Genomic DNA, 25551 nt, shown 5'->3' with positions numbered 1-25551 from the left:
ATTTTGTTGATTGTGAAGAGAATCTTTGAACATTGTCATGATATGGGAATTATAGGTCATACACTTGTCTTGTTATCATGATAAATTTTAGGCATACTTTGCTAAGAGTTTGGTCACTTTTTTTAAGTTTTTTTGCCACTTTGTTTAATGTTCCTTTTGCTTATAATTTTCATGCTATTATCCTACTAACCATTTCATTTCATGTTGTTTTATCTTGGTTTTCGGGTGTCAAACATTGATTACGTTCGAACCTTTTAACCGGTGATATCTTATTTTTTCTTGGGAAGGGAAAAAGTAAGCAAAACCCTTGAGAATCGAGGTCCGGGAGTTGTTTTCGCTACGGGAAGGTGTTAGGGACCCATAACGACTATAGTATCCTATAGGAACCGTCTTTAATTTCTACGCGCGCGCTTTATTTTTAAATGCTATGTGGAAAGTGATATTAAGCCTAAGAGGTTTTCTAAGTGAAGAATTGGAGGGAGAAGAATGTGTTTGAATTTTTATTTTAGTTGAATTGAAGGAATTTTGTTCCTTGCCTACGTACCCGTTTAAGGGATCAAATCCACCGTAGTTCTCTTCCAAAAAATGTTTTTGTTTTTGTTGGTTGATTTTAAGTTTGAAAATTGGAATTTTGAAGAATGGAGATTGAGAGGCTTCATGAGCATTGAGATTTAAAGAAAAAGTGGGGTTTGATTAGTGATTTGCAAAAGAAAGTCAAAGTAGGATTAAAGTTCATTGAAATTTGATTAAGAAAATAAAGGAGAAAATCAATGGGGTTTTGGACCCCAAGGTTTATTAGGAAAATAGTTTGAGTGAAGTTTGTTCACATTTTTTTTGGAAAATTGACTTTTCTAAGTATAAAGCCTAAACATTCATCTAAACATACAATCCTAAGCATTCATCTAAACATGCATATTCTAGCTATATATCTAAAGTGAAGTGTGTGCATGTGTCGGTGCTTGTGTCGGTGTACATCATTAGAGTCCATTGTCCTTATTACATCATTGGCCTAGATACATTCTATGGTGTTGCAAGAAATTTAAATTGCATAAAAGTAAAGTACAAAAAGTCCTAAGTATTACATTCTAATTTTGGTGAAACTTAAAGTGCAAGAAATAAGATGGATGTGGGATGAAGTGGGAATTCTTATGAAATGTATGAGACATGAAATGAAATGGTTAGCAACACATGGTAATATCAAAAGAAATAAAGCAAAAAAAACACTATAGCACAAAGCGTAGAAAACAACCCAAAATAAAGGCAAAATGGATGCAAAGTATGACTAGAATTTGTTCATAAAATGCAAGAGCCATATGACCTATAATTCTCACATTCCAACACATTTTTAATGGGTTTAGAATTAGGCTTTAGAAGGGGAATTAAGGCAACATGATTAACTTGACATTTTTTGAAGCAAACTTAAGCATATTTGCATTATTTATTTACACAAGTAACTTGTAAGCTAAGTAACTAATCAAGATTCACACTCATGCAGCAATATCAAACACAAACAGTAGCTAAAACTTCATAAAAACAAGTGGTATAGGTCACAAATGTTCATCAAGAAATTGGAATTGGAATCAAGCAAATTTCCATCAATTTTTTAGCACAAAACATCAAAAAATAGCAAGAAAATTAACACCTTATTTTTTATCAATTTTAATATGCAAAAAATCATCACAAAACACTACAAAATTATCAAGAAATGTATATGAATTTTTGTAGAATTTTTTACAAGATTTTTAGACTCAAACTACATATAAACTTCACAATTTTTTTAACAAAAAAGTAAACATTTCACAAGAAAATACTACATGTTTTAAATCAAGATTTTAACACCTAATCAACATCACAAAAATGTCAAAAAACAAACAAGAACACATCGAAATTTTTTTTGGATTTTTATGAACAATTTTGGACAGGCAGGGGGTGTAAATAGCAAGAAAATAGCAAGGATATGCAGGAATGGGGGGGGGGGGGGGCGCATAGCAAATCAAGCAGACAGGCATGGAATTGGGCCTAGGAGGCGGGTCAGGGCTGAACCATGGGTTGAACCGGTTCGTTGGCCTATATAAGGCCTTGAACCGGTTCAGGTTCATTTCCCCTCTCCACTTCTCTCTCTAAAACAAAGACTAGAGAGAGAGAGTCTGCAAATGACTCTCTCTTCTCCGACGAGACATCCTTTCTCCGACGTGGTGGCCCATGGTGGCGCCGCCGCGTCGGAACCCCAACCTTCTCCGATCTAAAATCCAAACACATCTTCTTGAAGCTCTTTCTCTCCTCTTTATGATTTCGAAAACGTTTTCTTGAGAAAGAGCTTAGATCAGAGCAGATCTAGGATTGAATCGTTCGGTTTTATGTCTCCAAATTTTTTCAAACTCTCATGAAACGAAACCCTAATCTACTCTATCTTCTTCTCTGATTATGAAATTGAACTCGTATTTGAAAAACAAACGGTGAATCGTCATGATTTTTTAATTTAGGGTTTCGTTTCGAACTTTCTTTGAATCTTTTCGAAGTTTTCACTTCGATTCACCGTTTATTTTCAATCTTGAGTCTTCGATGATGATTTAAAGTGCAAGACGAGAAGATTCTTTGGATATACCTGGATTTTAATGGAGGTTCGAACGAAACTTCTTGAGAAAACTTTCGATTCTTCTTCTTCTCACTTTCTTTGACTGTGATCGTGTGAATCTACTGGATTTGCACTTGAATTGCAGTCCTCATGGTTCGATGATGATGATTCTTTGAAGAATCTCTGAGAACTAACACGAAATCCACTTCGGTGTTGTTCAATTGGTGATTCTGGAAATTTTTTAGGGTTTGCACATGATCTTGCTAATTTCCTTGTGTTCTATGAAATTGAAATGATTTTGGTGACTGTAATGGTTTCGCGATGTTGAATTTGGTAAAAACTGAAGGATTTTGTGATGAATTTGTGATTTGGAAGTAGAATTGAATCGGTTAGGGTTTGAAGATTCGTTGAATCTTCAAACTGTTCTTGAATTTTCTGGATTTTGATCTGTTTTGGTGAAGTGAGAGAAACTGGAATGTGTTTGTGGTGATTTTTTGATGAGTTGGCGTGAAGTGTATGGTTCTGTAATGATTGAGGCCTTTTATAGGCTGACACCTGTGCCTGAGACCCAGTAATGAGCTGACACGTGTTATGGAATGATGATCTGGACAAAATTTTGGACAAAAGGACCGATCTGCAAATTCTTAAAACTAAAGGGCCAATCTGTAAATTAAAAGAGATATTCTGCAAATTTTAAAAGACTTAGAAAAAAAACAAGGAATTTCGAAATAAAAGACTAAAAAAATATTTGAGACTAGGAAAGGGACTAAAATGCAATTTTTGGAAATTTAGGACTTAAAATGAAAAAATAATAAAATTGAATTAAAAAACGTAATTTGAAATAAACGTAAAGTGAAACGACTAAAATTGACAAAACGGACTAAAACGAACCAATGGCCTAAATGAGGTACTTTAAAGTAACCTCTCTCTGCCGAAATTTCGTGTGAAATGACCAAAATGCCCCTGGGGCTTAAAACGACTAAAAATGACTCAGATGCGAATTTTAAAATGGATTTTTAACAAGGGATTAAAGCAAAAACTTATACAAGCAAATTAAAAGACTCAGAGACAATTTTAAGAGCTTTAACAGGGTTTTGACATATGAAAAGACTAAAATGCCCCTAGGGGCAAAACTGACTCAAAATGACTTCAAATGCACTTTTTGAAATGGATTTTGACATAGAATTGAAATAAGGACTTATTCAAACTACTTGAAAGGACTTAAACAAAATTTAAAAGACTGAAAGAAACTTTGACATAGGAAATGACTAAAATGCCCCTAGGGGCTAAACTGACTAAAAAAATGACTCAACTGATATCTTTGAAATGAATTTTGACATGAGATTGAAACAAGGACCTATACAAACCAATTTAAAAGACCCAAACAATTTTCAAAGATTAAAATGAGTTGAATGCAGGAAATGACTAAAATACCCTTCTATGTGGATTTTTGCAAATAACATTAAAATAAAATGTAGAGAAAGATGTAATTGATCAGAGACATATCAAATGAAGATACAAGAAAGAAAAAAAAAAGAAATGAGCTAGTATTTTTAGGTCCAAAATTAGGGTATAACACATGTTTCATTCATTCATAAGCATTCCTCATCTCACTTCATTTCTATAGCTTTAAAGACTTAGTATGTAAAGACTTAGGAATTTTGTAATAGTTTTCTTTTGCTTTTTAATTTCTTGCAAGACCATAGAATGTATCTAGGCCAATGATGTAAAGGACAATGGACTCTAATGATGTACACCGACACAAGCACCGACACATGCACACACATCACATAGATATTTTTAGATGTATGGTTAGGTAATTGCATGTTTAGATGTATGCTTAGGTTTTACACTTAGAGAAAATTCCAATTTTCCAAACCAAAAAACTTGAACCATCTCACTCAAATTTTTTCAAATAAACTCTTGGAACGCATTCCAATGAATTTTTCTCTTTATTTTCTTAATAAAAGCATCAATGAAACTAATTCCAACTTGGACTTGTTTTTGCAAATAACTAATTCCAACTTCACTTTTTCCTTAATCTCATGCCCTTGGAGGCCTCCTATCTCTTCTTTCAAATTCCAATTTTCAAACTTAAAATCAACCAACAAAAACAAAAACATTTTTTGGAAGAGAACTACGGTGGATTTGATCCCTTAAAAGGGTACGTAGGCAAGGAACCAATATTCCTTCAATTCAAATAAAATAAAAATTCAAACATCTTCTCCTCCCTCCAATTCTTCACTTAGTAAACTCTTAGGTGTAAATATCACTTTCAAATAGCATTTAAAAATAAAGCGCGCGCGTAGAAAGTAAAGACGGTTCCTATAGGATACTATAGTCGTTATGGGTGCCTAACACCTTCCCGTAGCGAAAACAACTCCCGGACCTCGATTCTCAAGGGTTTTGCTTATTTTTTCCCTTCCCAAGAAAAAATGAGATATCACCGGTTAAAAAGGTTCAAACGTAATCAATGTTTGACACCCGAAAACCATGATAAAACACATACCCCCATTCAGATCAGCAATTTTAACACCGTTATCAGAAACCTTATTATGTGAATCAGTGATCATAACTCTGATCACCGATTGCGTTTTCAACAATCTCAGATCAGCCAGAATTCGAACTCTATATACCGTCGACGACATAATCGATGCATCTTCTCTAAACTTCGTTGTACCATATGACAACTTCACTCCGATATCAGGTGGTTTTGGCGGAGGTGCAATCAGCCGGTGATTAAATTTGGAGTGTAAGGTCTCATGCGCTTTTGAAAAATTGGGAGCCAGTGATACACTTCTTGTCAACGTAGATTCTTTATTCTTGTCACCATAATCCATTACCAGCCATACACAATAATTAACATTGGATAACACCGATTTCGTGGGCACACTATCCTCTTGTGGGTTTTTGTTAGAATTAAGATTTACAACAGGATCAATACCACATAAATCGTATTGAATGTTATGCGGGATACTTGCTCCAAAAATATTGAGGTATGTGGTTTGGTCTTGAATCCCATTTACCGGTGCAACTGACATAATGTCTGGCTGTTTCAAAGACTCTTCTGCTTTGACATCCATGCCTTCCATCCAACTCTGCAAAGAGAATTTTGAAACATTCTTATGCTTATCAGTCTCTTCTATCACAACAGTACTCCTTTCTTTATTTCGTGATTCATCATTCCTATTTGCTCCATCACAAAGTGAAACCATGTGCTCATCTGTCTCCTCAATACTAACAACAGGTTCGGTGATTGAATGTTCTTCGAGCGGTTTCACAGACGTCTGAAACGCTTCGGTTGTTCGAGCAACGTCGATCTCCACTTTCAACGTCGTAAGAATTCTTAGAATATATGTTATCAAAACAGAATGTCTAGCAATATCTTTAATCGGCTTACGTGAGTTATCTGCTATTCTGGAAGCATGTCTCAAAAGATTGGTCAAGGAGTAATCTTTGTTTTAACAAAACGGACAACAATATATTGAATCGGAGACTTCAAATTGGTAGTAATCATCCTTCAACTTTGTGTAATATCTATGCTCATAGTATTCCTAATCAGATTCATTGGCATGTTTTGATTTTCGGTACGTAACAATAGTAGGGATGTAATTACGAACCCTAATAACCGGAATTGGTTCTCCTCCTCTGTTCGGATTTTTTCTGTTGTTGTTGTTTTTGGCGTTGTTGTTGTTGTCAACCTTAGTTGTTTACGCCGCCATCTGACCTAACAGGGATTTGATGGTCGTGGTAAGAGTTGCGGTTATTCCAGCAAACTCTGCCCTCATCATCAGTTGATCTCCCATGGCTGATCCGTTCGGAAAAGAACAGGAGAAACTGCCCTGATACCAACTGACGCAGTACGGAAGCGTAAGCTAGCAAGCACTAAACCTAGGTAGAAAGAACAACTTTGCAAGCGACAAACTTGTGAAAATAGGGTTCCGGAATCCACCAGACTTGAGAGAAAATCTCAAATAATTTTATTGAATTAAAAAGTGTGCCTCTTAGGGTCCGTTTGGTTCGAGAGTTTTGGAGGGGAGGGGAGGGGAGGGGAGATTTTTAATTTGAAGTGTTTGGTTCAATTTTTAGAAGGGGAGGGGTGGGTAGGGGAGCAAATTTTATTGCACTGCCAAAATTATCCTTATATTAATTTAAAATCTCAATATTATCCTTGTAACAACATTTATTATTATTAGGTTATATTATCTTGAAACAACTTTTACTATTATTAGGTTATATGTTATATTATCTTGTAACAACTTTTATTCCATATTATTAACAATTTTTTCTTGTAACAATTTTTATTCCATATTATTAACAATTTTTCCTTGTAACAACTTTTATTACTACTTGTAATTGTAACAACCCTATTACTAATCTATTATTCCATTGTCTACATCGTGTTGTTATCGATTACATTGTTATTGTTTCGTTACTTTATTATCATTATTTAATTAAGTTTAAGGGTAAAACAGTAAAATAATTTTAAAATCTCTTCCCTCCCCTTGTGAACCAAACACACTTCTAATTAAAATATCTCCCCTCCCCTCCCCTCCCCTCCGTTAAAATTTCTCCCCTCCCCTCCCCTCCCATCCCCTCCTAATTCTCGAACCAAACGGATAAGTTCTGCTTATATAGTGAAAGAAATAACAAACACGTGGGCCGAAATAAAATAAAACGAAATAATAATAGAAACTGTGAAGGAGAATGTTATAGAAATGTGAATGCTGCAGCAGTAATCTCTGCGGAAAATATGGTTGTACAAAGGGAAATCAAGGATAATGATTCATATGCCATGTCTTCATGTGGAGGAATAGTTTCATTATTCAATATGATGGCATTTGACGCATTTTCTGAATTTTTGCTGCCTACACCAGCTGTAACATTCCTTATGTTTAGCCCTATAGACAATAACATTGTTGTGATCGGAAGGGAAGATGCGGAGATTAATATTCTTAAGCATAGTGAGCTTATAATGAAATTAAAGTTGTCAGCCGCAACCTCTAACATAAATGGCCCTCAAGATGAAAGTGATACACAACAGAAGTTTGAAGCCAAGGCTGAAAACAACGCTGATAGTAATCGTTCTGGTGGTGATGTTGCTTGCATTCAAAGAAATAATGACTTGCATTCAAAGAAATAGTGGAGCACCTGTGCTCAACATGAAGGGACTATGGCATAAAAAAATGCTGTTTTCTAGTCGGTGTCATCTCAGCACTTAAACCACCAGATTTTCAATTGCCACCGTCGCAGTCGAAGAAACCACCGGATCGACATGTTGCTGCAGGTATCGACCAACCGTCTGATTATGTTACTTTATGGAAATTCCCACCACTTACGGATTGGTCACCTAGTACCACGATCAAAGTCGAGGCTAAAATAATGCATCTAGAAAGTATCCGACATCCTACTACATTTCTTCAATGGGATCCAGAAGGGTGGTCTTTTGTGGATTAATTTGATAAGCCTTAGCTTCATATATTTTCCCATACTTCAAATGTCATACAATTCTGCTACTAATCGTGGCTTTGCTACCACCGTTAATGGCTCATCAAGAACCATAACACCATTGGACTCGATAAACTTTATTCTTGTTATATTGGGAGGTACACACCAAGTGATATGAACTTGTTATATTGTAGAACCAAGCATGATACCAGGACAGCCACGCCTTCCTGTACTAAAGGATATGAACTTCAATTCTGGGTCTGTCAACGCTATATCCGAACCATCATTCTTAAGATGGCGTTCTGGTTTGTATTTGTAAGGTTCATTCCAAATTTTTGGATTTCTCCCAAGACCAGTTCTTCCAAGCAATACATGACTTCCCTTTGGTATGAAGTAATTTCCAACCATTGTATCATTTATAGAGACATGGGGAGCATTGAAATCTGTTATTGGATGGAGGCGAAACGCTTCGCTTGCACAAGCCTTCAAGAAATTGAGTTTAGGAATATCGGATTCTTGGACCATCCTATCTTTTCCAACTATATTGTCCAATTCTTCTATGACTTTTTCAAAGAGTTCAGGTTGATTTAACATTTCAGCCAATGTCCATTCAACTAAAAAATGTTTGTATATGTTTTGGAAATATGCGAGAAACTAATGTTAAAAATATAGGTTTTTGTAATGGTTTCACTATTAGAGTGCATTGCTTATTTTGATTAGATGGTTTTGAATGTAGGTCAAAACTTAAGTATAGAATTTGCGTACTAAAGTAACCCATATAATCTTGTTTTCACAATCTAATATCGATTGCATTGTTTTAAACCTTGCATTTATAAATTAGGCGTTGGTTTTTGAAATATGTATCATTTGTTTTAAGTGAATCGTTTTACTTCTTACTGTGAATCGTTTCAATTGCTTTTAAAAAAGGTGATTTTTGATGTTTTTCAAAAAGTAAATGGTTTTAGTAATTACAGTTAATCGTTCCACTGTCCAGAGAAAATTAATGAATTGTTTCCTTCAACTTAATGAATCTTTTCACTTGCTTTCAAAAATGTAATTGTCAGTCTTTTTCAAAAAGAGAATCGTTTCATTTCATTTGGTTTTAAATAATCTTTGGCTCAAAAGATGTGACTTTTGGGTTCAAGGTCTATCGTTTTACCACTAGACCAAGTCTTTGCAAATATGTAAAACTATTTTAAAGTCTTGCTACATGTAAATTTAAACGTCTTAGTAAATGTAGGAGAGAGATAAAAGCAAGTGAGTTAAGTCTTACCGTGATAATTGTTCATTATCCTCATGGCATTTTTTACCTTCCCCATATGACCATCCAAGTAAAGTAGCCTCAAGCATGGGATATAATCAGATGCAGAGAAAGAAGTTCCGGAAGACCATGTCCTCCATCCTTCATACCTTTTACAAAGTACCTTTTATTAAAAAACAATATCCTATACACATTAATTACCACAATAATTTTGAGTATCAATCCTTACATTCACAAGGCCACCATTGTTGCATTTGTTGTACACGTAAAACTTAAGATTTTTTGGCTTCCTCGTTCCTTTTATCTTGAAGCCATTGACGCCTGTGTGGAGACTAGAGAGAGCAAATCTTTAACAATAATTTTTTTCATCTATTCCCATTGTTTGCCATTGGTTACGAGAATTGAGGTCATGTAGCCATTGGATATGATATCACTGGCCATGCTTATTGGGATCTTGATGCAAAATCAACATCATGTTTTCTCAATAATTCGCGGGCAATGGGGAGGGGCAAGTAACAGGGATAACATTGACATTTCCTAGGCGGATACATGCTATTTAATATCAGTGTTCAATTCTTCCATAGTCTTGTGTGTCCACCTAGTTGCAGGTTTGTTTGCAACCATTTAAGGAAGATTACCAACCATGGACCATGGTTTGGGACCAGGGGAAAATTTGCCCAACTCTATATATTTATTTATAAAATGTAAAATCAATGGTTCCCCCCCCCCCCAATATTAATGAAAGACAATTATGAATTTTCCCTACTCTATATATTTCTCCCCCCTATGTTAATCAAAATTATTTTTTCTCTCTCCAAGACCTTTTTCTCTACCCCTACCTTTGACGACTCCATATTCAAACATTATCTTTAACCATGTAGTCTCATTGGTGGTGGTGCAACGAGATTGTTCCCGAACCACAATGCCACCTCGTCATACGATCGCCACACTAGATCTTTCAAAAAATAGTAGTGGTTTGAGTTTTTAGAGGTTCCACATCGACGAGTTTTATGTTTTGGTTCTTCTGCTTGATTTGCTTATAACTTTGGGTGGATTTGGGGACCTTCTTTCTCCGGGACCCTCTTTCCCGTGCGACGGTCCCCCATTCTCAATCTTCATGGGTTGTCAAATAAGTCATTGCAAGATTGTTCCAATTTGAGTTGTTGGTTGAAGACGATTGTGGATTTCATGGTCATTTTTTACTAAATAGATATAGTTTCGTGGGCGTGGTTGCATTTTCCAAATGCATGCAGGATCGTGCCTCTACCTTTTTCGTAGCTTGGGGGTTTTTTAGGAATGTGGCGGTCTTGCCGTGGCATTGGATTCTAAATGGGCCCATCTCAAATCATGTTCTATTTGTGCCGCCGTCCCACCACTATGGACTGCTTTAGTGAGTAGTTTATGGGTTTTGGTGGATCAATCACTTTTGATTCTATACCCGGAGTCAGATGCTAGATTTGAGATTTTGGGTACCATTGACCGCCATAGTGATCTATTAATTTACAAATTAAATTAAATTTTAAATGAATTTTATCTAGAATTGATATCCAACCAAGATTGAGATTATCTAAGAATTTACCAAAATAAAAGTCAATCCGCACAATGCATTTTTTGCATGCGATTTACCCTGTCCCTATTGATATGCCTTTAATTTTCATGTCTTTTTTATACACTGGTGGGAATTTAGATTCCGAACATGATTCATGTTTTTTGCTGTTGTTATTACTGTATCTATCGTTGCTCTCAGCCACAAAAACATTGAGACGTTAAGTACCAGTCAATTCTATGTAAACCTAGACCAAACTCCTTACCTAGACTTGTCTCAATCTTGATAGGTTTTTTTTTTTTTTTTTTTTTTTGTGGGACAATCTTGATAGGTTAGTTTGACTCTTCAAAAAGAATAATAACATGTGAACAACTTTTTTTTTTTTTAAAAAAAAGGATTTTGTGGATAGCAAAATTCCCAAAATAAATGAGTTCATATTTTTTTTTTCAATAATCGCTAAAGAAAATTATAAATTTTTTAACACAATTTATCTTTCTTAAAATCATAACAAAAACACATAATATGATCAATTATAATTTCCATTATTTTCAAATGCTCATTAGGACACCCACCCATACTTGACAACATATCAATTATTTAATGAACTATTCAAATAGGAATCAAATATCAGTTTAATTATTCAATTTCCCTTAAAAATGTTTTATTTAATTTGAACATTAATCAAGTTCCTATATAAGTGTGGCCAGTGTTGTGCTTAAACACGCATGCGCATAAAAGCAAAACTACTATGAAAGAAATAAACAAAGAATAAATATAGAGAAACAAGAATGGAAGTAACTCTTTCAAACAAAATAATGGAAGTAACTCAAGTACTACACATGAATGGAAGCGTTGGAGAAGCAAGCTATGAAAACAACTCCTTACTTCAGGTATATTATATCTAATTTTTGTTTTAGGGAAAATGCTAACAAGTGCCCTAAGGGCATTGCTTAAGCATCTAAAAGTGGCAATTTTTGCATTGGAAATTGTACGGTTATGACTTTTAAAAGTGTTTGACTTGTATTTTCAAGACATAATTTCTTTTTTTGGGTTCCTTAAACAATGTCCTTAGGGCACTTGTTAGCAAGACCCTTTTTTTAGTGGTGATTGGTTTTTTAGTCAAAAGCAAGTGGGAGTAGACTTGCTAACTTACTCTTTCATGTTTTTAGGTGGGAGTACGTTTTTTTTTTTTTGACAAAATAAAAGATATTCATTCATTCAAATTGAAAGAGTACATCGATATAATGCAAATTCGCTAAAAACAAAAACGATGAATCTGTGAGCAGGCTCACATCATCCATGCTAATAGCATAAATCGGCAAAGTACAAATGCCGACACATATGACTATATTTAAATCTCCGGAATAACCATGTTTCCGGATCTGCAACGTGGATGACGCCAAAGTCATTGATTGGATCTGCACTGGATCGAAGTTGATCTGACAATCTGAAGCGATCAAATACCTCAGAGAAACAAGAAAAACAAACAACGTCGCACAAAGACGATGAACAACCAACGTCGCACGAAGACGACGAAATCACAAAATAAAACGAAATAGATGTGAAGATCACTTATTTCAATAAAAGGGAAATAGAAAAACGAGATAGATGGGTGATTTTGGGTCAAAAATTGACCCTAAATCACCCCTCTTTGGTGGATGAAGGAGAAGAAACTAGGGTTTTTGTGACGGCTCACAAGAGAGAAAGGAAAAAGAGAGAGTTTTCGTTGTGAGCTTAGGTGGGAGTACGTTAGCAGCCCTTATATATATATATATATATATATATATATATATATATGTATGTATGTATGTATGTATGTATGTATGTATGTATGTATGTATGTATGTATGTATATATGTATATATATATATATATATATATATATATATATATATATATACACTACAAAAAAACGCGTGAATTCCGGCGGCTAAATTTTGCATATTGCGGCGGTTTTAGCCGCCACTATTAGCCAAACTGGCGGTTCAGAAAAATGCCGGAATTTTGGCTGCCACAAAGATTAAAACGGCAGTTTAATACTAACCGCCATGAAAACTGCCGTAATACGCAATGCATATAGCGGCGGCTAGTTGATTGATTAAAACGGCGGTTTCAACCGCCCTATTGTACACAATTTCAGAAGAAAAAATTGCGCATAGTGGCAGTTTTAACTGCCAAAATTGTTGTAATTTAATTTTTTTAAAAAAGGAACTATGGCAGTTTCAACCGCCACAATTGCCTCTTTTTTAATAAAAAAAATTGAATAATGATTATTAGGTAGATAGCAAACATTTTTCTGGCCCAAAAATCATAAAAGAAATGATAAGAAACGTAGAAAAATATGGACATCATATAAAAATATAAGAATTGTAACAAATCATATAAGTATTTTTCTTTTTAATAAGCAAATGAATTAAATGCGTACAAGGGTCTAACCCATGATACAAAGAGAGTTTTTGACATAAAACACAGGAGATGATTACATTGCCAACTAGAGTACAAATAGCTAACATCGCCATTCTTTTTACTGCAAAACCAGTCCCAAAAAAATTTAGTTCTCTCCCAAAAGCCATTGATGTCAGCACCTCCTGCAAAAGTGATATTATTTCTGTAATTTCTGTAACAAATATTTATCACAACATTATTTACTTCTTAAACTGTTGTAATGTTTCATGCCATGATTCAACAAGTTTATTGTCATTTATTCATTAAGTGTTCCAACATACTTATCCTCCAATTGAATCCCAAATTTCAAGTAATTAAAATGCTGATCAATGCTAGATAACATAACTCGGAAGAAACACATAGACTGCAAAGTAATAAAACCAATACCTTGGACATGTCGACAACAATGTATGAGTATCGTATTGCCCTTGTGAATTTGAGCAGTAGCTGCGTTTGAAGCAAGGGTGCGAAGGCGCCTACAATACTAGGCGTGTTGAATAGAAATCGTATCTATGGGGTGAAGAAGTCCAAATTCATCTTCCAGCAAGGACTCCCATGATTTATCTCTTATGTATAAGCTCTCTCCCAAAGATCAATTACATGCCTAGTAGAAAACCTGAATTGTCTTTAGTAATTCAATATCTTACTTTGTATTGAAGTTTTATATATCCTATACTTCAAATGTTATCAAGGTTAGTAGTTGCAAACACAAAACTCCAATGTTAGAGATGTCATTTAAGTTTCTTAAACCAGGGAATAAAGAAAGAACCAAAATCCTCATTTGTCATTACCTGCCTCTTGAGAAGAAAGCTAATGCCAAATGTAAATCCCCAATGGTTGCAGTTGCCATGATTCAAGCTAACGAAAAAAATTCAAAAACAAAAAATAAAAATTCAAGCTGTTAGAATAAATTCACAACAGATAAAGCTAACAAATTCCCTATAAACCCAACTTTAAATTCTTCATTTTCCATTCAATTGTATATCAAATCAATACCTTAATCATCTCTACCAAATGATGGACCCCCCTCTCTCCAAGAAACAATGGCTGAAAAAATAAAACATAGTCGCTTATTATATAAATTCAAAACAAGCAAAAACAAAAATGAAATCGTTGGTGGCAAAATAGAAGACAAAGCATTATCCAAATCAACAATCATTAATTTTCTTCAAACATCTATACCATGTTGTAATGTAATGAAGCTGGCACCTGCAGCCACATAACACACATTCAGTTACTTCAAAACTCTAAACCTTTGTAGTTCTATGTGAATTCACAGTCATATTAATAAAAGAACCCATATGAAGATTAATGATAATCAGGACAAAATGTATAGACACCAAAAAACAAAAGAATATGACATCATCAGACACAAACAACTTCAATAAAAGGTAAATCAATTTCAGAAGCATGTAGACTAAATAATGAGAAGGATTCACAATTGAAAACAAGGAATTCAGCCCAACAACACACCAAATTTAGGATTTATCAATTCAGAAACCAGTTCGCAAATAAACAAGCAACCTAGGGTTGTCCAAAACAGAAAAAACCTAAAACATAGAATCACAACTTTTTGGATTTAACAAAAGCAAAAGTAAAAGGCTTTAAAACAAAGAGAGAGGAAATAAACAGTGCAGAAGCAAAAGAACTAAAGTTGAGATATGGTTTTAGGATCAAATCGAGTTCAAAACTGAATGAAAGAGGTACAATCAGTTTACCAAATCCTTGAAATGCAATAAACACGAGAAATTAAAAAAAGATCAAGAAAACCAATGCGAAAAAAAGAAAGAGATACAATACAATCAATTTACCCTAATTCAAGGAAGCCTCGGAGCATCAGAGAGACTTGATAGAAATCCTGAAATGGTAGAGAATATGAGATCAATATATTCTATCAATCATTTCAGCATTACTTTATTACTTAACATCCATAGAATGACAAACAAACTATGATATACAACAAAATGTTATTTCATGCAATGGAGGACTCAAACATCATTGTTTACAATATACAGTACACCACAACTTTCTTTCTTTTTGTTTGTTTATCATTTAACTGATTAATCCAACCTAATTAATATACTAAAATCTGAATCACAAATCAGCTAACAAGATCAAATGAGTTCAAACCACCATATGATACAACTTCAAATAGCTTCAAAACTAAAAAATTAAATTGAAATTGCACTAAACAGAAAGTAATAAATCCAAAGATACACCAAATCAAAAAGTTCATATCAGAAGTGGTAACATACACAATATTTGTTCAAGAACCTGGATGAAGGGCTCTTTCTATTCTGATTTTGCCCTCTTCAACAACAGGAGACTGAGGTAATTTGAGGTAATTTTCAACTGCATGAATCACAACACCAACTAAAATAAAGAATAATACAAACCAAAGATTAAGCAAACTTCATACCCAGTTTCAGGTTCCAGATTAAGCAAAGATTAACCAAAGCAAACCAAAGATTCAGCATAAATATATTATCTTAAATTTATCTCTTCACTCCAATTTCAGTAACTCATTCATCGATATAAAAGACAAAAGTTATATATGATTAAGAAAAATAACACAAACTAATCCAAAATTAATAAATTCATAAATAACATTTTAAAATCACGAAGAAAAACAAATCAGTAAATAATAACAATATTACTAAAAAAAATACCAAAGAATCCAATAACACTTCAGAAATAAGCTTCTTGAAATTTTACAAAAATTAAAATTAGAAAGTGAAAAAAGAAAAAAGAAGCATTATCGCAATACCAGGGACATTTGTGAAGGTAGAAAGCGAAGAGAATGTGAGATCCGAACAATTTTTTACCGGATTCAAAGGTGAAGGTTTTGAGGGTTTTGGAAGTTAGGGATTTGGATTAATCGATGGTGTTTGAAGTTTTGGAATTGAGGGTTTCGGTGTTTGAATCGATGGGTTTTGGATGAATCAATGGGTTTTAAGGGTTTGGAATCGATGAAATTGAGGGTTTCATCTTCTGCATGTGTTGTTCTGGATTGAGAAAAAAAAATTATGTGTTGAGAAAAAAAGATGAAGGTTTGGGTTTTTAGTTATAAAAATATATTGTGTTGAGACAAAAAAAGATGGAGGGATTTTCTAAATAATTGGGAAAAAAAGAAGAGGGAAGCTAGTGCGCCAAAGTAGTGGCTGGAAAAATTAGAAATGTTAATACCGGCAGTCTAAAATGCCATTATATACAAGGAATATTATTCAATTAAATTTTGTTAATATCGGCAGTCGAAACCGACGTAATGTACCGTAAAAAGCGGCGGCTATAAAAACTGCCGCAATACACTGGATATAGCGGCGGTCAACACTGACCGCCGGAAAAAAACCGCCGGAAAAAACGCGTTTTTTTGTAGTGATATATATATATATATATATATATATATATGTATGTATGTATATGAGTCAGGATCCGTTGACACCAAATCTCAACCGTTCCTTTTTTTAGATCAAAGACTTAAAATAGTTTTAAAGTTAACTCACGGTGGTTTTGAATTTTTATCTCGCAAACAACTTCAATTTTGATCATATAATTTTATTGCTTCTGGAAAAATGATTCTCCTAATCATATAATTTTATTGCTTTTTGGAGCTGCTAATTTACACATATTTAAAAACACCAAGGCTTTGTTTGAAAGTTTGAAGGGAGGGGAAGAAAGAGTTTTCGGGGAGAAAAATATAGGAGAAAATTGAGAAATTTTTTACATTTTTTGAAAGGGTATTTTTTTTTAAAGAGTGATAAATTAATACTTATGATTAATATATTTTTTATTTTAAGAATATTATAACAACGTATATTAAATTTGAAAAATTCATATAAACCCTCTCAAACCCCTAAAAACTCTCATCCAATACAATTTTTAGTTTCCGGAAATTAGTAGTATTTTATATTTAGAAGAAAAATAAATCCCCCAAAGCCCTATCTCTCCAATGTCTTCTATTTCTTTCACTTACTCCTTTTTTTTTCAAACCTCCCCTCTCTTCCCCTTCAAACTCACAAACAAAGCCTTAGAAGTAAGTTACCAACCTACACCCACTTGGTTTTGACCAAAAGACTAATTTTCACTATTTGAAGTCACTTAAAATCAAAGGATAGTTTTGTTAATTTTACCTTTGTTTTAAAAGAAAACACATAACCTTAGTGCACTTATTATTTCGGTAATTTTTTCTTGTTATAAACAAACACAACTTTATATTGAGTTGTCCTGATCAAACGAGTACCCTTGTTCTTTTTCCCTTTGATAAAAATTGAGTTGTTCACTTGTTGTTAATTTTACAGGTTGCCATCTAGAGTGCATAGGCTGCTAACTTAATTCTATCACAAATCATGAAGTTAACTAAGCTATTCCTATTTTTTTTATTAGAAATTCATTTCTATTAGTTTAAGTTGTGTGCGCCCGCGTGCGCAGGCGCATGAGTCTTTTACTAATTAATGATCAAACACACAAAGTTTCATATAAATATAAAATTTGTAGCTATAAATATGAATTACTTATATTGAATGAAGTCTCAAAATAATTTTAATGTTTTAATTTTTATTGTTATGGATGTGTTGTATTCCATTTGCGGTTATATAAGTACATCAAAACAAAAATAAAACCGATCTATATTATATATGGTCTGAATTGTAGTAAACAAATATAACCGGTCTATATTATATATGGTCTGAATTTTATGCTTCAATTGTAAATATACAGCGAAAGGTTATTTCTTTAACAAAACATTTGAGAGATGAAGCCATAACCAACCTATATTGCAACAACCTTCCTAGAAGCTTGGCAATTGCAGATTTGGGTTGTTCTTTTGGACCAAACACTCAGTTTGGTGATATCAGAAATTATCAAAGTTGTGGAAAAGCTTTGTCAAGAGCATCATCATAAGTCTCCCGAATATAAAATATTTCTGAATGATCTACCAAGGAATGACTTCAACAACTTATTTATGTCTCTAGACACCTTCAAAGAGAAGCTACGTGATGAAATGGAAACTGAAATAGGCCCATGCTCCTTCTATGGGGTTCCTGGTTCATTTTATGGCAGGATTTTTCCAGATAAAAGTTTGCATTTTGTTCATTCCTCTTACAGCCTTCAATGGCTATCAAAGGTTTATTACAGTAATTATCTTTTCTCATTCTTTTAGTACTTACTTTATAATATACATTTAGTAAACATTTCATCTCAATGTATACAATTCACTTTATTTACTCTACTCATAAAGAATCGTTAAATATGAATACTTTGTGTTGGATGGTGATTCATTAGGTTCCTGAGGGTGCCGAAAACAACAAGGGCAACATTTACCTGACGAGCACAAGCCCCTCAAATGTCTTCAAGGCTTACTACAAGCAATTTCGAACAGATTTCTGTTTTTTTCTCCAATGCCGTTCCCAAGAATTAGTTGAAGGTGCTCAAATGGTTCTAACACTATTAGGAAGAAAAAGTGTTGTTACATTTGGGAACTCATGGCTATCGCCCTTAATGATATGGTCTTAGAGGTAGACTAAGAATATATCAGATTCACCAAGAGGGGTTATCATGCTGCCAAGTTTTAGCAGGAGATAATGTAAACTACGGATAATAACCCCTCTTAGTGGAAGCTCGTATGGTTTACATTAACTCCTCTTACATTCACCCCTCAAAAAACACCATAAATACGGGAGTGAAAGTATGAGAAAAATTATAAATTTTGAAGAAAAAAAAACAATTTAACAATTAATATGAATAACTCGATCTATGTTGCAGGGAATCATTAATGAAGAATCAATACTTTCAACATCCCTAACTATTATCCATCTCCATTTGAAGTGAATTTAGAAGTTCTCAATGAAGGATCATTTGTCATCAATAAACTGGAGGTTTTTGAAGTTAATTGGAATGCTCTTGATGATTGGAATGCCTTTAACATTGAATCTGAAATGTCAGAATCACTCAAAGATGATGGATACAATATGGCACAATGCATGAGGGCTGTGGCGGAACCTTTGCTAGTTAGTCACTTTGGTGAAGGTCCAAAGAGAAAAATAAGTTCACCAATCTTAGCATATTGTTGACAAGAAAACCATGAGAAAACACATTTTGGTTTCGGTTTTATATTTACAGTTTAAAATAATTTGCACAGTCATGTTAGTGGTAAATTTGCATCATTTTCCTAATTAGTGATTAGAAAGGGAATGTTATGATGGGGGAATAATAATAGGAGTGTCGGTATAAATGTTGTCTATTGTTTGTTGTGATATATGTTCTTGATTGTATGTTAAAATCATTTATGAGGAGTTTAATCCCACTTGTTCTATATTAAATTTCATATACATTTGTTTACCTTCGAGAATGTTTAGTTTTAGTTTTAAATAATGAAATAGATGTTGTATATGACTTGAAATCTTGAGTCAGGGTTCAGCCTATTTCGCGATATAGAGAAAGACTTAACGACACGTAGCTTAAAGGATTGCAGGGAATCCAGCCACTCTCTATGTCGCGACGCACATGAAAGCTTCGGATCTAAATTGTTATTATTCTTATTATTATGTTAGTTTCAAGAGGTGAAGGAAAAACGAGGACTTTGGGCCATCTAAATTGTTGTGTTTTAGGAAAAATAATTGGATGTGGTTAAGTTAAGTTCTCCCATTTATTTGTTTGAATCAATTTTGTGTGGATAACAAATTTTGGTTATTTTGTGGTATGTGCAGATACGAGAGTATCATAGGAAGCACCGAGCTGCACATTTTGTTGATGCTAATGGCAATTTTGATGCTCTCCTTAAAGAGGAACCTCAAATTGAGTTCACCGGAGCTCTCTCTCTCTCTCTCTCTCTCTGTTTGTGTGTTTTTTTTTTTTTTGTGTGTGTGTGTGTGTGTCTGTGTGTGTGTGTGATAAACCAGAAGCTTGGCATGTTCAGTTTAGTTAAATAGTACTGAATGAATATTTAGAGTATTTATGTAATATTTTTACTCATTTTCACACACCATGGAATGCAAATATTTCACTCAAGCTATTTAAACTCTGTTAATGGATATTTCCTAATTGTTTTTTTTTTTTTGTATTTGTCAGGTAACATGTGGGCATTAAAACAAGCTAAATTCAATATCAAATATAGATGGAATATTTAAAGGTAGATGTGACAAAATTTAGTCCTTGCAGTTTTTAGTTCTAGGTTCTCATAATGGTCCGAGTCGTGCAGTTTACCTTACCAGAATGTTACACAACAGGATTGATTGCTTTTTCTTTGTCTAGGAGTTTCGGAAAAGAGTACGCTCTTAGCTGACTTAGAGTGGGGCAGTCACAACTTACAGTGAACTGTTATAGCTTTTTATTTAGATTAACACCAATGTAGAGAGTTGCGAACTGAATTAGTTGTCTGTCTTTACTGCTTAGATAGTCACAACATACAGTGAACTGTTTAGGGATTGGGATGGAGACATGTAGAGTGAATTGTTTTAATTTTCTGAACTTGGTTGGTTGAGTTGCTAAGCTGAAGGTTGCCTTTCTTCATAAAGTTATAAGGAAAGCCTCCTACATTCTTGGTTCTGATTTCAGCTTGATGACCAAAACATAAATAAAACTTATTTTTTCTATAGCAATTTATGTACACAAATTTATTTTAATTGACTTGCTGTCGACTTTGCTGAGTATGTATAGGCATGTATGTAAACTAATGTCCAATAAATTTTGTCTTCTTGTCAAAAGAGTATGCATTGGCATGTAAATTTTCTCTATGAAAGTTTATGTACTTCTTTTCTAAACCTTTTGTCTTAATTTTCTTTTTGTAATTTGCATTTTTCAGCTTCTACTTGCTGCAGGAACTAAGCTGGAGCAATATAATACCACACAAGGTGAATTAGTTGTTCAAACTTCAGGCGATCACTTATTAGTCTTAAGCTTAATTTATGATATTCTTTGCTACACTTCAATTTTCTTCATTTTTTTTTCGTTCATTACTTTAATGGTTATAACCTTACAAGATTGTGCATCTCAGGTAACATATTGGTTTGTTTCATGTATAAATTATAATGAGACAAATCCTTTACAATGTTTCTCGGCTTACAGGGCATTTGAAGTTTAAGGTACAGCACATGATTGTTGGATTTCTAAAATTAAAATGATTCCTGTCTTTTTAATATATGCCATTTTTTCTTACTGGTTTTGTGTAAATTGTTAGGTACCCACTTCCTCTTACTTCTGGAAGGATAATTGGTTTACTGAAATGTAAGATATAACTTAATTTTAAAAGTGCTGGTTAAATTCGTGGAATTTCCTGTATAACATCAAGTACACCTTTTTGAATATTTTAACCTATTGTCATCCAGGATACTCTTTGCCAATGATATATATATTAATGAATAAGAGGTATTTTGAGGAAGTCTGACGTATTAAATAAATGCTTGTAGGTATAGGCTGCTAGCATGTGTCAGGGGCTAATTTAGTATACCTTAAATTTAAGTCTCTTGAGCTTATTTAAGTGTAGAAGGTAGAACATGATATAGGGTTGGATTTTATAATAACGACAATTTGTGATTTGTAGCCTATTTTATAGCAGGTAGGTTGAGGTCTTGTTTTGGTCATGGTAGTCTATTGATACGATGCATGTGAAGCTGAAAGCATTCTTATGTGTTAGAGTTTAGCTTGTCAAAATTAAAGCATTAGGCATGTAAGGATGTCATATAGCTTTCACTAAATCACTAATGATCCATCTATTATTACCTAGTGATCAATGGGATGATAATCCACATCCACTTGATATGAGGCAAAAGAATTTCTGATGAACACTTGAATGGTTGTTTAGTTTAGCTTAATTTTGCTGACACATGGCTACTTGTGTGTTATTTTTGCATTTGTAGTGGCTGATTTATTGATCTAGAATGTGATCCCTATTCTGGTTATTTTTTGGGGCTGTTATGTGTACTTTTGTATATTCATCAGTTTCATTTTTACAGATTGGAGGATAGATAGATCAGATATTGGTGACAATTTTTGTATTATGGTCCAGCTACTCAGACGGAACTTGAGCTTGAAGCTCAACTTGTTGAAGCAAGGAGCATTATATAATAGCAGGTAATGTTTTATGCTCTTGAAATTAGTAGATCGTTTTACTATAATGAAAAATAACAAAAGCTTATTTACCTTATTTCTTTTATCTAGAAATGCTCTTCTTTAGATGTTTTCAATCGAACCAACAAAGCCTCTTTCTATATATGAAGAATGTTTTGTACCCCAACAAAGGAAACATGGCCAGGGGTCACTACTTTATATGCTAACGTTCAAACCTATCCCAAATTTAAACCAACGGTACCCAATTCTCACTTCTCAAATGAGTTATTTTTCACCAATTGTCCTGTTAATGTTGACTCTTGCTTATATGCTTCTCTGTGCAACTATGTAAGGTCTGTCATCAATTTTTATAAAAATCTCAATTCATTCATATGCTTTTGTTTAAAAATCTCAGTTTCTGTTAATGTTGCTAGCTGCTATAGCAGAGCAACATTAGCTTTTGCTTTAAGGTGATGCTTTTGCTTTAAGTTGATAGTATTGTTTTCTGATTTAAATTCTCAATTTCTGTTATTGTTGCTACCTCCTGTAGCAGAGCAACATTAGCTTTTGCGTTGACGTGTTAGTATTCATTCCTATGTTTTTGTATAAAAACTCAATTTCTGATTTAAAGAATGATTAATACTACACTACAAGGGTGGAGATTTATCTGTAGTTTTTGATATCAATGACCTTATGAGATTTAGTATAGTTTTTGATTTAAAGAATGATTAATACTCCATCTCGGCTGTCGCTTGTATGCTGTCTATTTTATCTTCCTCCCCCCATCTATTAGATTACCCTCTTTCTCATACCTTGCACTGCTCCTTGAAACACTACTATTGGAGACCCGGATTATTCTAAAACTTTTAATTCAAAGGCAAACGTTAACAACTCATTGATAATGTTTAAGCTGATGCTTTCTACTAGAGGTCGTTGAAAGATTGGTGATGAAAGGACATTCAAGCTCTTGTTGTTGACAAAGGAACTAAAATGGTCAAGGTTAATGAATATGCCTTGTTATGTGCTTGCCATCTCGGAGGCACTTTGATAAAGTTGAAGCATCAAGGATGAAGATCTCGTTGGAGGACAAGTTGTGAAAGGACAGAAGTTGTGCTATGGCACGTCTCGGTGGTTTAGAGTGTAAACTTTTGTCTTCGATTATTTTCTGCTACGTTGGTATGTATTATAGAGGATTGAAAAATGTCTGTTAGTTCTAAGAACATGTGTCGTATCTTTATTTCTGTTGTTACATTGCTTGTGATAAACGCAATTGTTCGGAAGCACCAAATCAATATATGGAGAAGAAGGGATATATCTCAGTAAATGATTTTAATTGAGTTTTTTTTTTTGCTGTTGTACTGAACTTTTAAGTATATTTTTCACAAACTAGCTTAATCACTTTTTGATTGGATACACTAAAAAAAATTATTATTATATAAATAGCTGGGAAAAAACTACGAAATTGCTAGGAACTTGTGGCTTGAGATTTACTTTAAAATTATTGTGGTAATATCCTAGCCAAATAGTTAGGAAACTTACACTTTGAATATTATTTTGCTAGGTATTAGTTTGAAAATAGCTAGGTAAATCTATATATTAGTTGCCAATTAGCTAGGAAATACTTTAAAAGGTAATTTGCCGCCCAATCCATGCTACGGCCAGTTTGACAGCTAAATCACAACTAAATGGTAGGTAAATGAGTTTTGCTAGAAATTAGTTGCGCGATAGCTACAATTTGTTTCGTAGCAAATCCATGATTTTCTTGTAGTGGACGTGAGTTTTCTCTTTTCTTGGTCGCCAAGCTTTAAAGGCTGGATGAATCATATAAATATGCAGCACATGTTTAGGGTTTGGGTGAGTGAAAAACAAGGGTGTGAAAAACAAGGGTTTTGTAGCCAACACTCAAACTAGGGTTAAGCAAGTTTTCTTAGGTTTTCTCTTGGTAAGATCGCTCTAGGGCTGGGAGAATCATCCTTGGATTCACTTTGCAGTTGTTCTCTCTACGAGAGTAGGTCATTATTGAAGGAAACTATGTAAACAATATTGTGTTTTTTTTCCTTCTTCTTACTTCGTATTGCTGTCGAGTATGTGTGTGACTCTAATCAAATTCACAGCAATTGTCATCCACCGTGGAGCAATCGAAACACATCTTTGAGAGAGCACCATGGGTACCAAGTGGGACATTGAGAAGTTTACCGGAAGACCCAATATTAGGTTGTGGAAGGTGAAGGAGAGGGCAATAATAATCCAAAAAAAGTGTGTTAAAGCTTTGAACGGTTAAGAACTTATGTGAACGCATCTAACATCAATAATGAAAAATGAGATGAATAGTAAGAGAAGTAGCAAGGGAGACCACTTTTGTGTCGTTGTGGACCTAGATTAATTCGTTATACATGACAAAATTGTTTGCTCACAGACATTTTCTAAAACAACAACTATATTCATTTTGAATGATGCAATCCAGATCTATAATGGACCAACTAACGGAGTTTCACAAAATCATTGATGATTTGGTGAACATTGATGTGATCAAAGATGATGACAAAGCTTTGCTTCAATTATATGCTTTACAAAGGTCCTTTGAATATTTCAAGGATATTATGCTCTATGACAAAGAAAGCATCGTCGCTTTAGAGGAAGTCCAATCGACGTTGAGAACTAAGGAAATAACAAAGTTCAAAGATATTAAGGTTGATCACAATGGAAAAGGCTTGAATATTTCAAGGGGAAGTGATGTAGTTTATTTCTACATGTCATATAACTATGTACACGTGAGTATATATAGGATCGTTTTCCGCAGGGAGTTGCGTTAATCATAAGCATTTTCACAATCTTTCACATTAAGGTATCCTTTATAAAATGTTTGTTTGTAACATTATATCCAAAGATGACATAAAAGTAAAAACGAGATGAGATCGAACTATTTCGCTTGGGGTATAAGATAACGAGCAAGCATAACAGCAGCAATCTCTCGATCGATTAACAGACTCTAGCTTTATAACCAATATTATTACAATCATTTCTACAACATCCTTCGTGTCCAAAGCGACATCGTTATTTCTAAGTTAGCGTTTAAACATTCGTGTCCAAATCCCTTAAACGATAACAAAGTCGATCGGATAACTTAATCGACCGTGTCCAGCCTGATTAAGTATCCGAAAGCATTAAATTCTTGATTAAAAGTAATTATCAAAGGTTTACAAACTTGTCAGGAATGATATAACTTAAGATAGA

At 33.8% G+C, this 25551-nt stretch overlaps 1 protein-coding gene, 2 long non-coding RNA genes and 2 pseudogenes across 9 annotated transcripts; 2 read left to right on the top strand and 3 right to left on the bottom strand.

Moving 5' to 3' along the window:
• Positions 1-8060: 8060 nt before the first annotated feature.
• On the bottom strand, positions 8061-8801 carry CYP79A4P (cytochrome P450, family 79, subfamily A, polypeptide 4). The gene is given in 2 exon segments (XM_085749747.1): positions 8061-8637; positions 8798-8801. Coding segments are annotated over 2 exon segments (573 nt in total). The 3' UTR covers positions 8061-8068.
• A 484-nt stretch (positions 8802-9285) lies between these two features.
• LOC146939248 (isoleucine N-monooxygenase 1 pseudogene) lies at positions 9286-10770 on the bottom strand (annotated as a pseudogene).
• An 806-nt stretch (positions 10771-11576) lies between these two features.
• LOC146939246 (S-adenosyl-methionine 4-1-methyl-2-pyrrolidinyl-3-oxobutanic acid methyltransferase-like) lies at positions 11577-19571 on the top strand (annotated as a pseudogene). Its single transcript, XR_015031597.1, has 4 exons — positions 11577-11720; positions 17992-18397; positions 18556-18788; positions 19036-19571. The product of XR_015031597.1 is annotated as an S-adenosyl-methionine 4-1-methyl-2-pyrrolidinyl-3-oxobutanic acid methyltransferase-like (transcript).
• Positions 13165-16536, bottom strand: LOC146939247 (uncharacterized). Of its 5 annotated transcripts, none has more exons than XR_015031601.1 (8): positions 16043-16528; positions 15531-15627; positions 15087-15133; positions 14458-14484; positions 14272-14322; positions 14067-14133; positions 13663-13945; positions 13165-13418 (listed from the first exon to the last, which is right to left on the bottom strand). It is a non-coding gene; the product is annotated as an uncharacterized LOC146939247 (long non-coding RNA). The 5 variants fall into 5 exon arrangements; XR_015031600.1 differs by having other exon boundaries at positions 13663-13879; positions 16043-16523; XR_015031599.1 differs by having other exon boundaries at positions 13663-13891; positions 16043-16521.
• Positions 19572-20138: 567 nt separating the features above from the next.
• LOC146939245 (uncharacterized) lies at positions 20139-23654 on the top strand. 2 transcript variants are annotated; one of them, XR_015033435.1, is made up of 7 exons: positions 20139-20401; positions 21074-21122; positions 21266-21353; positions 21449-21495; positions 22224-22341; positions 22429-22575; positions 23247-23654. It is a non-coding gene; the product is annotated as an uncharacterized LOC146939245 (long non-coding RNA). The 2 variants fall into 2 exon arrangements; XR_015033436.1 differs by lacking the exon at positions 22429-22575.
• The last annotated feature ends 1897 nt before the right edge of the window (positions 23655-25551 follow it).

This window comes from Medicago sativa, chromosome 3, assembly GCF_051527215.1.
Source record: "Medicago sativa cultivar Bolivia chromosome 3, Bolivia_mono, whole genome shotgun sequence".
NCBI classification, from domain to species: domain Eukaryota; kingdom Viridiplantae; phylum Streptophyta; class Magnoliopsida; order Fabales; family Fabaceae; genus Medicago; species Medicago sativa.
Note: the sequence above shows the minus strand (reverse complement) of the source record. Positions and strands in the feature narration are given on the sequence as shown.